The following is a 13,201-nucleotide window of genomic DNA, read 5'->3' on the forward strand; positions in this document are numbered from 1 at the left end:
TCAAAAGTTGTAGCTGTTTATCTTTCTAAATGCGGTTGCAACTTAGCCTCCAATATTTGCTGATCCAAACTGTGTAGTATTTAGGAAAAGGAGGCAGCCAACACAATGGGTATTTTTACTTTGAGCTACACAGAATGCCAGATTCTTCATCAGTGTCTGTGGCTTTAGATAACTGCCAAGTTTTTTTTAAAAAAAAAAAGATGTGTATTGAACAATAACTTTTCTAGAGTAGAAATACTAATTTTTTGGTAGTTTTTCATAGAGATTATGTTTGCTAGTTATTGATTCTTCGTACTGCCTCAAGCACTGACAAAGTAACATCTGAGATTACTCTTAAGGGCAGATTGTTCATGCAGGTGAGTAGTTGAAGACTGCTGCCTTGTTCTGAGCAGTGTAGTTGGAAAATGCAAAGCAAAATCCTAACTTTAAGAAATTGTTTGCATTATAGCAGTGATATTTTATCGTCCGCATTATCCATATGACATACCTGTAGCATATGTGGGAAAGATGTCAAAGGAAACTATTTAAAACAAGCAAACAAACAATGACTAATGGGATTATAACATTTCAAAGCGAGGGAAATCTAATAATACATTTTTATATACAATAATAGTAGAAGTTATGAGGTATTTTAAAAAGCTGTCACTGCTGTTTGAAAAGGAAACCTGTAAAAATTGGATGCAGTTGATATTACAGAACCCTAAAACCATTTAGGTTGAATGCATCTAGAAGTCATTGGTCCGGACCCCAGCCCTCATCCCTAGGTACGATGCCTCTGATAAAGGATGCTGGCACACTTGGCTTTTTGGTAGAATCATGATATAGTTAAATTAAATTATGTTTTATCATCCTTTTCTCTATTTTCTTTCCCCTTTTATCTTTATATCGAGCCTGTTATACTGCAGCTAAAGAGAAATATATGGTTGGTATGAGTTCAATAGCTTTGTTTTTAAAAAAGAACTCTTAGCAATTTATTCTAACTGTAAATATCCTAATTGCTAATTACAGTTATTGTGGAAGAAAATAATATTCCTGTTGTTACCGTAGTGTCACATTGTTTTCTTGATGCCGGGTAATTGAATGGTGAAAAGAACCTTAACATAATAAATAGCTACGTGAATGGGTGAAGCTCGTACAGCTTGTTTGCTAATCATAATAGGTTACCAGTGTATGAAAAGTAATACCTCACCCTTTGTTTAGTGTTAATGCATTATGTTAGTGATTCAAGCAACCTTCATTAACCCAGCCTTATGAATTGCAACTCCTCTCAGTGACTGTCCTTGTGTGTACAGTGCCAAACATTGCAGTAGATTTGAAACAGCCAAGATATCTGATAATTTGATCATAATCTCAGCCTAAACTCCAGAAAATATTTTTAATGACCTGTGTTCAATGGATTTAATAATAGTAATAATAATAATAATAACAATAATAGTAGTAATAATAATATATAAAAAAGTTATATACCAGATTGAATAATGTTTTGTCTTCAAACTCCATCTCATTTTTCTCCTCCTCATCATCATTCAGGTTGTTCTAAGAATTATACAAAAGTATTGAGAGCAAGGATCAATAAGCTATCTGTTGTAAATAGTTACATTTTCTATTTCCTGTAATGCTTTTCTGCTGTAAATCATGATCCATCTCATGGTTTGCGAAGAGGCACACTCACGTGATGCTGTCTTCAACTACTGTTTCATTTGGTCTTGAAAACAAGGAAATGTTGTAGGAATGCCAAAATTAACTCAGGATTTGTGATTTCACAGTCAGTTTCAGGCTTTGAGAGAGTCTCAAGTTCTTCTTCAGTAAAAAAAAATCTTGTAATTTCAGGTAGCCATATAGAGAAAGCTGAACGTTTGTATGTAGAAGTAGTCTTGGATTTTCATATAAACTGATAAAATATATAAATTGGTAAAATTGCACGGCATTCTCTCTAAATTATCAAAAAGACAGTTTAGACAAAAAGAAAACAGACATTAAATTTATTTGTTGTTTAAGTCAGCTTTTCACTAGTAGTAGAATGAACTGTAACAATAGTATTATTGACTCAGCTTGGTATAAATATTCATCTGCTCTGAGGGTTAAGTTTGGGAAGATTTTTTTCTAATCTCTTATAGAACAACTTACGGAGTTTGCATCAGTGTGCAGAACAGCCTGATTCGTACTTATGTTCTCTTGTATTTAAATACATTTTTGTGTTATTAGTGTTCCCCATTCTTTCACCAAATCTTTTTGCAAAATTGGTCCTGAGGCCAATTTCACTAGCAAAAAAAAAAGGAAGAATAAAAGCAAAATATTTTAAAAATAATTGAAGAAACTTCTACTGTTACTCTATGTAGTATTTTCCTTCTTTTAAAGATACAAGTAATGGAAAAATACCTAAGAAAATAAAAACAGTACTGTATTTTGTCTTTGCCATAAGGAAGCTTATTTAGAATTCAACTGCATTTTACATCTGATTTAGAGAATTAACTAAAGATATTCTTACATATGATTATTCTTAATTTGGACAATTTCTAGTTTATTTCAGTTCTAAGATTTTATAAAGGAAAAAAGAATGCCAAGGAAAGGAAATTATTTTTAGCACAAAATAAAAGCTGCTATATTCCAACTACTTCAAATAATGAATGTTTTAATAATTACTACGTCATTGTATTGTTTGGGTGGATATTTTTACTTAACACTTAGATACAGTTAAAATGTTCTTTCACCATTTAAATCCATAGTATATTAAAGATTTTACAACACCTTTTTATTGCTGTAAATGTATTTCTTTCACTTTGAATGAAATATAAATTAGATAAAGTGTTTTCTTTTAGTGTTCTTGTCAAATTAATCTTAGCTTCGCTAATCATACTACATTTACTTTATTTTCTTCTTGGATTACAAATGTCTTGGTCAGATGACTGCAGTTCTGTGAATAATGCCACAAATAAGGACTTTTCAATCAAGAAAATTGTAATAAAATGCTTTCATTACATGGGCTTAAATTTATACTTTGCATATATTTTTGCTATTTGGATGCAGAGAAAAGAAAGTACGAATCTTTTATATTTATATATATTTATATATTTATATATATTTATATATACATTTCTTTGTGCTGTGTACATGCATGTAGGACAAGTTCTTCATAAAACCTAGTCAATTTTAAAAAAATCATTTTATATGTATTTTTGTGTATACACAATGAAAGATCTTATTGCACCACTTTCTGCACTTCTCATGCTTTGAAATATTTGCTTTAGGTGTTGAAATGTTTGCTTTTTTTCCTGGCTTGTATCAAGAATAGTGCACCAGCAGGACCAGGGAGGTGATTGTCCCCCTGTACTCAGCTCTGGGGGGCCACACCTTGAGTGCTGTGTTCAGTTTTGGGCCCCTCGCTACAAGAAGGACATCGAGGTGCTCGAAAGAGTCCGGAGAAGGGCAACGAAGCTGGTGAGGGGTCTGGAGAACAAGTCCTACGAGGAGCGGCTGAGGGAGCTGGGCTTGTTCAGCCTGGAGAAAAGGAGGCTCAGGGGAGACCTTATTGCTCTCTACAACTGCCTGAAAGGAAGGTGTGGGGAGCTGGGGGTCAACCTCTTCTCACAGATAACTACCAATAAGAATAGAGGAAATGGCCTCAAGTTGCGCCAGAGGAGGTTCAGGTTGGAAATGGAGACATTTCTGCTCAGAAAGAGCAGTCAGTGTTCAGAGAGCTAAACACATCTATTTCTGTAGAACTGTCCAATGGTTCAAACACAAATATTTTATGGTTCTGATAAGAACTTGATTTCTTACTGTGAAACAACCCCAAAAAAATTCTTTAGAGACATGTTTTTGGTAGTTTTTGATACTTCAATACCCTTTAAAGGATATTCAGTTTCTGTGTTGATCTAACATTTTAAACCGCAGAGAAAAAGTTTCCTTTTTTGTTGCTGAAAATGTGATTCTCAAAAAGTCAAAATATCAACAAAGACTAATACATTTTCTTATTAAACAACTTATTAGGGATCTGCTCAATATACCATGATTGATATAGATTAACTAATTTGTTCGTTTTTTAATTTGAATCTTGGGTGTTCATACAATGAGCTGAAGGTGAAACTATGGTAATAGGTGACATTTGATCAATCCTTGTTATGCATTCGGTCATGCTAATGATTTCTTTAAAGTTAAAGAATACTTAATCATGCGTGCAAAATTATGTTCATGTTTAATTATGTTCTAAAGCATTTTACTGACACCTGCAATTTTCAACTAGAATTGTATTGAAGTATCTGGGGAAAAAAGCACTAAATGTAATAGTTAAAAAGATTTTTGCATTCTTTAACCATACGGAAGACTTTTGAATCGGAAATGGGAATAGAGTTTATTTAGATCTTACTGCCGCTGTTGAATATCACTGATTAATAAGGTCCTTCTTTATACATCAGCTTGATACTGAAGTGATTAAAAATCTTGTAAGCATTTTGTAGTTGTTTAAAATTAATTTGTGCCATAAAGCTCTTTTTCATTTTAACAATGCCATCTAATTTTTTATCTGATTTTATGGTTGTAATTATTGTATTATACTTTAATATATTCTTAAATGCTGTTCACTGGGCATTGTAATTATTTAATATATCTTTTAATCCATATTTTTATGTTTTACTGACAAGATTACATTTGTATGCTATTACAGGGCTCAGAGATCTTAGCAAGAGTTAGTTAAGACTGATGGTAAAATCATTTGTCCTGACTTTTGTAAACACTTTGACTTTTAATTAGCCAAAACTTCCAATTTTTATGAAAAAAAAAAAAAAAAAGAGGAAAAAGGAGTCTAACATGATGCAAAATTTAAAAAGTGATCAGCATAAACCCTGCTATGAATGTACACAGTTGTGATTTAGAAAAAGAGGCTCCAGAAGTCCAGTGAATACTTCTTGGAAGTAGAACTGTCTATCAAACATATTTCTCACTGTTGTTTGTTACGGTTTGATTGTTAAGTTCAAGTTCCACCCAGAAACACAATGAGTAATTTTAGCTTTTAGTTTGAATGGATATCTACTAATCTTTTTCCTGATAATTTCCTCCATTTTGGTCTGGGTACCAGAATATTACACCTGTTTGATTCCTCTAGGTGACTGGGAATGTCCCTATGTCCATTTTGTGCTTTTGCTCTGGGGTCAGCCTCTTGGGCTTTTTTGTATCAGCCATGTCTTTCGTATAGGAAGAGGATATTTGTCAAAGTCATAGCTAGTAGCAGTACATTTAGTGAACTAAATTCAAATAGACCTAATTATCACTAAATTGAGGAGAATATAATTTGGTAATATATCTGTTCTTCTGCTGGTCTTGTTCTCATTTTGTACAGTTTTGAGACGATGTTTTTTTGGGGGCGGCATGCTTTGTTATCAGGTGCCTGTATTATTATCTCTAAGATCATTGATTACGATTTTTGTTTATTTCTTTGGAATGCCAGTTGTTTTTAAAATATCAAAGTGACTAATGCAAAACCAAGGAATTTGACAGTGGAGGTTCTCATCCATTGTGGATGTGGAGTAAATTATTTTCTGAAATGTGTCAGTGATTCATACATAGTTCACTTCTTTTGGTTTGTCTTCTGTTACATTAGTCTCTGAATTATTAGATTGCAATACCCAGATTTATTGTCATGGTCCAGAAAGAAGAAAATCCTTCTAGAGTCATTTGAAATTGGGAGCATTAGCATATTTCTGTGGCTTGTTTTAATATGTCAAGGAGCAATACATAGGCATTACTCTATGTATAAAGGACAGTGCCAGCAGAACCCCTGCCACTATTTTTCTGTTCGTTTTGGATTGGTACCAGAGGAGTTACTCCTGTAGCTAGTCTACTTCCTTCAATAGGAATCGTGTGGATCCTGATGAAGACAAATGTGTTTTTCTTCCTTTGCTTGTACTAAAAGGCCTGTTTATTTATCAGATATAGCTTAATTGCATTTCTGATGGTGTTTTAACACTTAGTGCTTTTTATGTTTACAACAGAAATACGTATGAAATGGTGATAAAATGGAATTAAGAATGAAGTATGAACTATAAATAAAAATAAACTTTAATTTTCAAAAAAGGGAAAATTAGGTTTATAGTCAAGCATCAGAAAAGATTGATAGGGTTGATAGGAATCGTTAACTAAAGGTCAACAATATAAGGCTAATTACCTGAAGTAATAAATTGCACAGATGGATGCAGTGGTTCCATGCTGTGCTACGGTAATGTGGCTATTCACACATTATTTTACTGTTATTTTGTGATTCCTTTTTCCTTATGAGTAAACTTTCCTAGGCCCTTATTCTGGCAGTATCCCTTAGACAGAACAACACTTAAGTCATGCCATAGTACAAGTTTTGTCCTTAACTGTGGCTTTAGTTTGTGATACTGCAGTCACATACAACTTTAAATCTGAAATCAGTGAAACAGCATGAAAAGGTGACACTAAACAATTATATGTGTAGGTTCTTTTTGAAAATTTCAGCTGTGTCTGTACACTGCTACTTTCAGTACTCATATTTAGTTAATTTCAGAAAATCTTGATGCATACATACAACTGTAGGGGTTTGGTCTTTTAAAAGTTTAAAGCCTTTACTGATATAATCTAGTAATGAATAGGTGCGACAAAGTTTTTAACTTTAGGGTTCAAGGGGTATGATAGATAAAATCATTCCAGAAACTCAAATTAGGATGATTTGGAGACGCATGCTGAAAAGACTATAATTAGTGCAGAATCTGTTTAAGGTGGCTAAATGCGATCAAACTAATATAATCCAATAAGTGTGCCTATTAAAATTGTAAGTAATGATAAATGCTTATTTTGTAGTACACTAAATACATGATTTTGGAGGTATGCTACTTAAGAATACATCTGTATACTGTACTTATTTTTTAATTGGAAGACTTGTTTCACCAAACTTTTTCTATGTATAGCTTTATTGTAAATATTGGGAATCTTATTAAATATAATTGTTTCTTTTGAATTTTAATATATATTTTGAAATGTATTTTTCATAACTAACATAATTTTACTGCAACTGCACTAAGTGTGGTTTTATAATATGCTTGAAGTGTGAAAGTTGATGGTAATTGCATCACTTGCTTGTTTGTTGCACACATGGTAATTTTGAGTGGAATGAAAAGTGTAAATTTAGATTTTCACTGTCCTAATTACCTTTATGAGTGAAATAGCCCCTACTCACAACAATTACTTACAAGTCAGGAAGAATGAGCCTTTTCAGTCATTGCATTTTCTGTTCCAGTCTTGCATCAATTGTATTTAATGCTTGGCGTTTAGTAGTCTATTTTTCAGCTTGTTCAGATTAGAAAACGACTTTCAAGAAATTCATTATGGTTATTAAACACTGGCTGAAATATAAAAATTGGCACAATTTATTGTTCTTTATTTCTTACTTTCAGTGGCTGTGAGCAATTAAATGAAATACACTGCTACTATGGGATGAACAAAAATGTTAAGTAGTGTTTGTAAGTTAGTACATCAGCTAAAATTAAAACTGACTTTTTTGTATCCTGCTTGAGGTAATGGATTATCTAAATATAGTACTCTGCAATACTAGGTATCTAAATGTGACATTTTGGAAATAAATTTAACATAGTATCTCATTTCAGTATATATGACTTGCAGCTAAATTTGCCTAGAGCAAAAGCAGGTAGTCATTCTGTCCTGGGCCTCAATTAGTGTTAGTGCCTCCAAGGCATGCAAGGCCTCTAGCTGCGTAGAAAATGGAAATAGAAAGGCTTCTGGGCTTTATACTGTTTTCAAAATGTGGCCTTGTAAATATTAACAGCCTTATTTCATTCTTAAGTCTGTTTCTCTAAGGTAGTACCACATGTGATTATTGTGGCTGTCTTGTCCTTCCAATAACTTGTCAATAACTGAGGACTTCCTTCATCAGCATTTTACAGAAGGACTGAAGACTCCACCATGCAGAATTCCACAGCTTGTATAAAATTCATTTGTTCATTAAAAAAAAAAAAAAAAAAGTAACACAAAATAGCAATACTACTGAAGAAGGACTTCAAAACAAGCTCAGCAGATAGCTTACTGCATGCCAACTAGGTACTCATTGCACTTGCACAGGCTAGTCATGTTATGCAGACCTTGGAACTAGCCTTAATATTGGCTTAATATTGGCCGTTGTCTCTTTCCCAGATGGGATAGTTGATGAGTTTTGCAGAAAGCTCAGGAAAGAAGGGTTCAAAAGTGATGGGAGGATATTAGTTCTGTAGAGGAAGGAAGAAGATTAGTCACAGGTTCTTGAGATTGGAAGGCAGAGGCTATTATGGGTAGTGGAACATCCATCACAAAGTTCTCATGTAATTTTAAAAATATTGACAGCATATAGGCACAATACAGAATAGTAATGCAGTAGGACTTTCCTGTACACAGGAATGGCTGGAGGAGGGGATTTGTAAGATCAATTAAAAGTACAGAAGCTCATTACCTCTCCATTCTCATCCTCTATATTTTCACATCCTGTAGTTCAGTCTATTGTACATCAGCAGTATCTAATTACCTAGTTAGTGTTATAATTAGAAATGAAATGAAACACTTGAAAATTCACACATCTTTATATATAGCTACAAGTTAAAAAAAAAAAATCTCAGAATCATTAACAGAAGTTTTTTAGATGTTCATAAACAATTTATTATATTTGTCTATACAGAAGGTTATGACTTTAAAAATGTAGATACTTTATCTATGGATAGGTAGAGATTAAGAAAGTGCTTTGGAGAAGTACCAGTACCTTATACATTTCCATGGTTATTTGTTTTTAGACACTGTTAGAAACAGGATGTTGTGCTAGGTAAACCTTTAGTATAACATGTTGTGACCATTCTTACTTGTGGTCAAACTCCCTGTTGGTTGCTTTCAAGATCTGAAAAACTTTTACTTCTTCCATATTGAAACAGCTTTCAATTGACAGAGTCAATTGAAAATATATTGACCAAAATATATATTAACCAAAACTTTCATACACCCACTAAATCTAATTTGAATAACTTCAGCCTAAGCCTTTAAGCTCTGGGAGAATTTTAAATAACTAAAAATAGTATTTTACTAAACTGGCATTACTGGGATCACCTAAAATCACGTACAAATGTGCTCAAATTTAATTACAGCTGGCTTGGATGAAATATATTCTTTGGGTTTCTGCTGTGTGTTCTAAGTCCTCTGTTATTCTTTGCTGTGCTTACTTCAACACAGAGGCCCCAGGAAGCACGTTGGGTTACATAGATGGACAACTGGTCTTTTTGGTCAGAAAGGTTAAAATATTTTTCAGAAGTTTTCAAAAAGTCCTTAACCAGCTGCTATAAAGTGTAATTGAACTTCTGCTACTTTTGTCTTTATGTAATGTCTTGTAACGGTGCTACTATACTTTTGGTATTGTTGTTGTTCATTTAGCTTTTAGTGCTCGTTCTCCTAGCTGCTAGTACACCCCTAAATGTGGGTGGAGGATGATGTGGGTAGCAAAATCTCCCCAGAATGTGATTGTATAAAGAAATATAGCAGGGATGTCTTACTCGGGCCTTAACAAAGACTCGTTGTCATTCATTTATCCAAAATAAGACATCAGCATTTCTGAAGTAGTTGTAGTTTGCGATGTGTTATTTTAATACCTGAGCCTGAGCTAAAACTAATTAACAGAATGTATGTGATCCTTTTGGGGGTAAATTCTGCTAAATATATAAAAACCTCACTAGTAGATTAGTTCTATTAAGGATAGAAATAACCCATGCAAGTGATTATCGCAGCTTTCAGATAGAAAACATGCCATAATAAATGAGTAGTGAGTAGTGCTTTAGAAACCATTGATTTGTACTGCTTTTTATTTGTATTTATTTGCGATACTAAGAAATTGTTTAAGCAGTAATTATTTAAATTTGCTCACCATTTTGTATTGCATTAATCTCACTTTTCTTTTTGCTTTGAGTAAATGTAGCCTTTATATATACTCTGTACTTTTTTGCCGTGTTATTATTGTCTTCTTTTTTATTGCCAATGCTTTATTTTTGGAATCCATTATGTTATTTGCAAACCTTGTTGCTTGCAGTCCTGTCCCAAATAATTTATAGGTTAGGAAGTTATTGCTGATATATGTACATAATCATTTCATTTTATAATTTAGTATATTATTTGTTGTATACTGTGAAATCGTGACCTTGCCTTTCTTTCTTTTTTTTTTTTTTTTTTAAGTTGAGAGCAGATGTTTAAGCCATCCAGAGGTAGAAAATATAACCCAATGTACTGTTTGACTAGTTGTTTCTGTTGTTTCTATTTGGATTTCCAGTTAGTTATAAGAGTTTTCATGGAACACTACATTTTATCTGCCTGGGATCAAAGTATTTTATTTTTCAGACTGTTCATTTGATAGCTAAGGACTTCCAAAAAAATCAGTAAAATGTCTTTTTATTCTGTCTTCAGAACAAGTTCATGTACACTTGGATCAGCATGAGGTGAAATACTTGCAATTTGCTTTCCGATGGATGAATAATTTGCTGATGAGAGAAGTCCCTTTACGGTGTACCATCAGATTATGGGACACATACCAAGTAAGTGCTTTTTTAAACCTCCACTATATTTTGGATATGCAGGTATGTTTGTCTGTTATTTTTCATAAACTTTTTGTTTTAGTGTCATCTGAGAATCATAAGAAGAGAGAGTGTCTTCAGTGATCATTACATTTAGAAACATTTAAAGTTTTCAGTCTTCCTGCCCTTAAAAAGCCAAGCACTTTATATTATGTCAATTTATAGCACTAAAATGAACCCCCACTCAAAGCATGGGTTAATGTCAATAGCACTTCTGTCTGTTCAGAAAAGCAAAACATTGAATTTCACTTAATTGATGCCCTCCATTGATTCTGAGTTCTATGCTTCTTACTGCCCTTCTACTTAACTACTCATTCCAATACTAGCTTCCAGTTCTCCAGCACTGAGGAATGCTCATCCTTCAGTCATTTATTTTGTGTTACTGTTTATCCAGATGAAACTCCTTATGTTACTGACCTCTAGTTGTCAGTAGACAACTGTCTAGTAGACAGTAATATTTCCTCAATATTTCCTTGCTCAGCTGTCAAGTGAAAGAATTGGTATGAAAGAAAAACTGTCTGTTTTTAGTTCTGTTTCTTGACATTTCAGTAGCTTCTGGTTACAATTTTAAATTATGTATTTAACCAGAAGGCACTTAAATACTTGTTTTGTTGTCAAAGTTAACTAAATAAAAATAATTTATATATAAAAAAAGGAAATTTAAAAGGACTAAAAGCACCATAAGAAATTTTAACTTAGTTTAGTAAATATGGGAATGACTTGTAATATCCTGTAAAGAGATATAACATCTTTAAATGCGAATGTCTTTACATCTGTTCACTATGTAGCAGTGTTTAGTTAGTTTCATAGACTTTAGTGCCAGAAAGTACACTTAGACCATCTCTTCAGACCTCAAACAGAGGGTTAAGAATTGCTTGCTACTCATATGGACACGAGTCTAATAAGTGTTTAATTAAGTGTCTTTTTTAGAATGTGATATGAAAACATGAAATGAGGAGTCTTTCATCACTTCTACTGCTAATCTGTCATAAAAGGTGATATCCTTACAAGTCTTATTTGGTAAATTTCTCAATTGCATTTGTCTACTGCTTATGTTTGGGGTCCTTTGCCTCCTTTGTCTCACTGTAACATCTGTATCTATATCTATTTTAATACCAAGTTAGTACTTGGCATTTTCATATTTCTTTTTATTTTTAACCATGATAACTCTAACACTACATTTGGTACTTGATGATTAATCTAACAAACATGCTAAAAATATGTAAAAACTCTTATTTAGTGCAGCTAACTACCCATATGCATCCAGGGAGTAGCTGGTTTTGACAGAACTTCACATTGAGCTCATAATGCGTGAGCAATGATTTTGTGATAATTATGAGAAACTTTGTTTGAAGATCAAACTTGCAGTTACTTTGTGTCAAGCTGTTTCCATGCTGAATGGAATGAATTCTCATCACTAGCCCATAGGCGCCTGACAAGTTCCACTTCAGTATCTTTATCCATAATACATGTTTCTGATTATTTATTTTGGGTTTTGAGCAATTTCTACAGTATTACAGTTGTCATTTATATTATTTAAAAGATTAATACCTATGAAAATCCCATGTAAATACTTATATTTTAAATGCAAGAATCTTATATCAAAATGGTATCCTTTATATACTGGTACCATTATATAATGGTACCTTTATATATTAAACGTGCTTAAGGAGTAATTTTTTTTTGACTCAGCAGGTGCAGAAGATCAGTGTTGTTTTCTAGATTTTGTTATTTTACAGACCATTCCACATGTACTTCTTGGAGAAATCTTGTATTTAAAACCAGGAAAGGTATCTTAATCTAGAAGGTCACCTGTATTTCCAACCCTTGTTCTGAAGCAACCTAGAATGATTGCACAAGCTGCTTATCATATTTCAGTTGTACTTATACCAAATTTTTTCTTATCAATCTATACTGATAATATGGCTCATAAATGTAGTGAAGCTAAAGGAGCCACTAAAGTTTGCAAAGTATAGCTTTTTACATAAATAGCTTTTAATCCATTCAGTTATATACGATTCCGAACAATCATTTGCAAAGGAATCAGCAGTGCTACTTTACAAATAGAATAGAAAAACTAGAGATGGATTTTTTTCCATTAGATTTATCTTCTGACTAGTGTTTTTAACAGTAAAGCTTGGTATACACCAAAATGTCATTTAGACATATTGGTAAGGACGTTTTTCTGGGGGTCTAGCTATGGACGAACCTGTGATACTGGATTTGAAAAAGAGATTTAAAAAAAAAATGAGTAGAGGCAAAGATAGAATAAGGATCCTTATTTTTGAAACAAATTTATCTTTCCAGATACAAATGGAAGGACAAATCCTACTAATAATTTTAAGGGCTTGGATAGTTGCTTAATTGCTTTCTGTGCCTGAAGGGTGATACAGCTGTAATGTGTTTTTTCTACCTGACGTACCCTAAAGCAAGAAAGCAAGAAAACATGGGGATTCTCCTTAGATTTCCACAAAAATAGCCTTTGGCTATTTTAGTGCCTACTCAGGATGTGTGTGTACTGATTTTTCCTCCTGATTTTCTCATATTACTGTAAATAAAAACGCCTCTAACCACAATACAAATTCAGAGGGAAGGTG

At 32.9% G+C, this 13,201-nt stretch overlaps 1 protein-coding gene across 1 annotated transcript in view; it reads left to right on the forward strand.

Moving 5' to 3' along the window:
• The window catches only part of TBC1D22A (TBC1 domain family member 22A), a 169,627-nt gene that overhangs the window by 79,365 nt on the left and 77,061 nt on the right, over positions 1 to 13,201 (forward strand). The window contains exon 11 of the mRNA XM_072032932.1: positions 10,438 to 10,565. Coding sequence (XP_071889033.1) covers positions 10,438 to 10,565 — 128 coding nt within the window. The remainder of the gene's footprint in view (positions 1 to 10,437; positions 10,566 to 13,201) is intronic.

Source organism: Anas platyrhynchos, chromosome 1 (assembly GCF_047663525.1).
Source record: "Anas platyrhynchos isolate ZD024472 breed Pekin duck chromosome 1, IASCAAS_PekinDuck_T2T, whole genome shotgun sequence".
Lineage (NCBI taxonomy): Eukaryota > Metazoa > Chordata > Aves > Anseriformes > Anatidae > Anas > Anas platyrhynchos.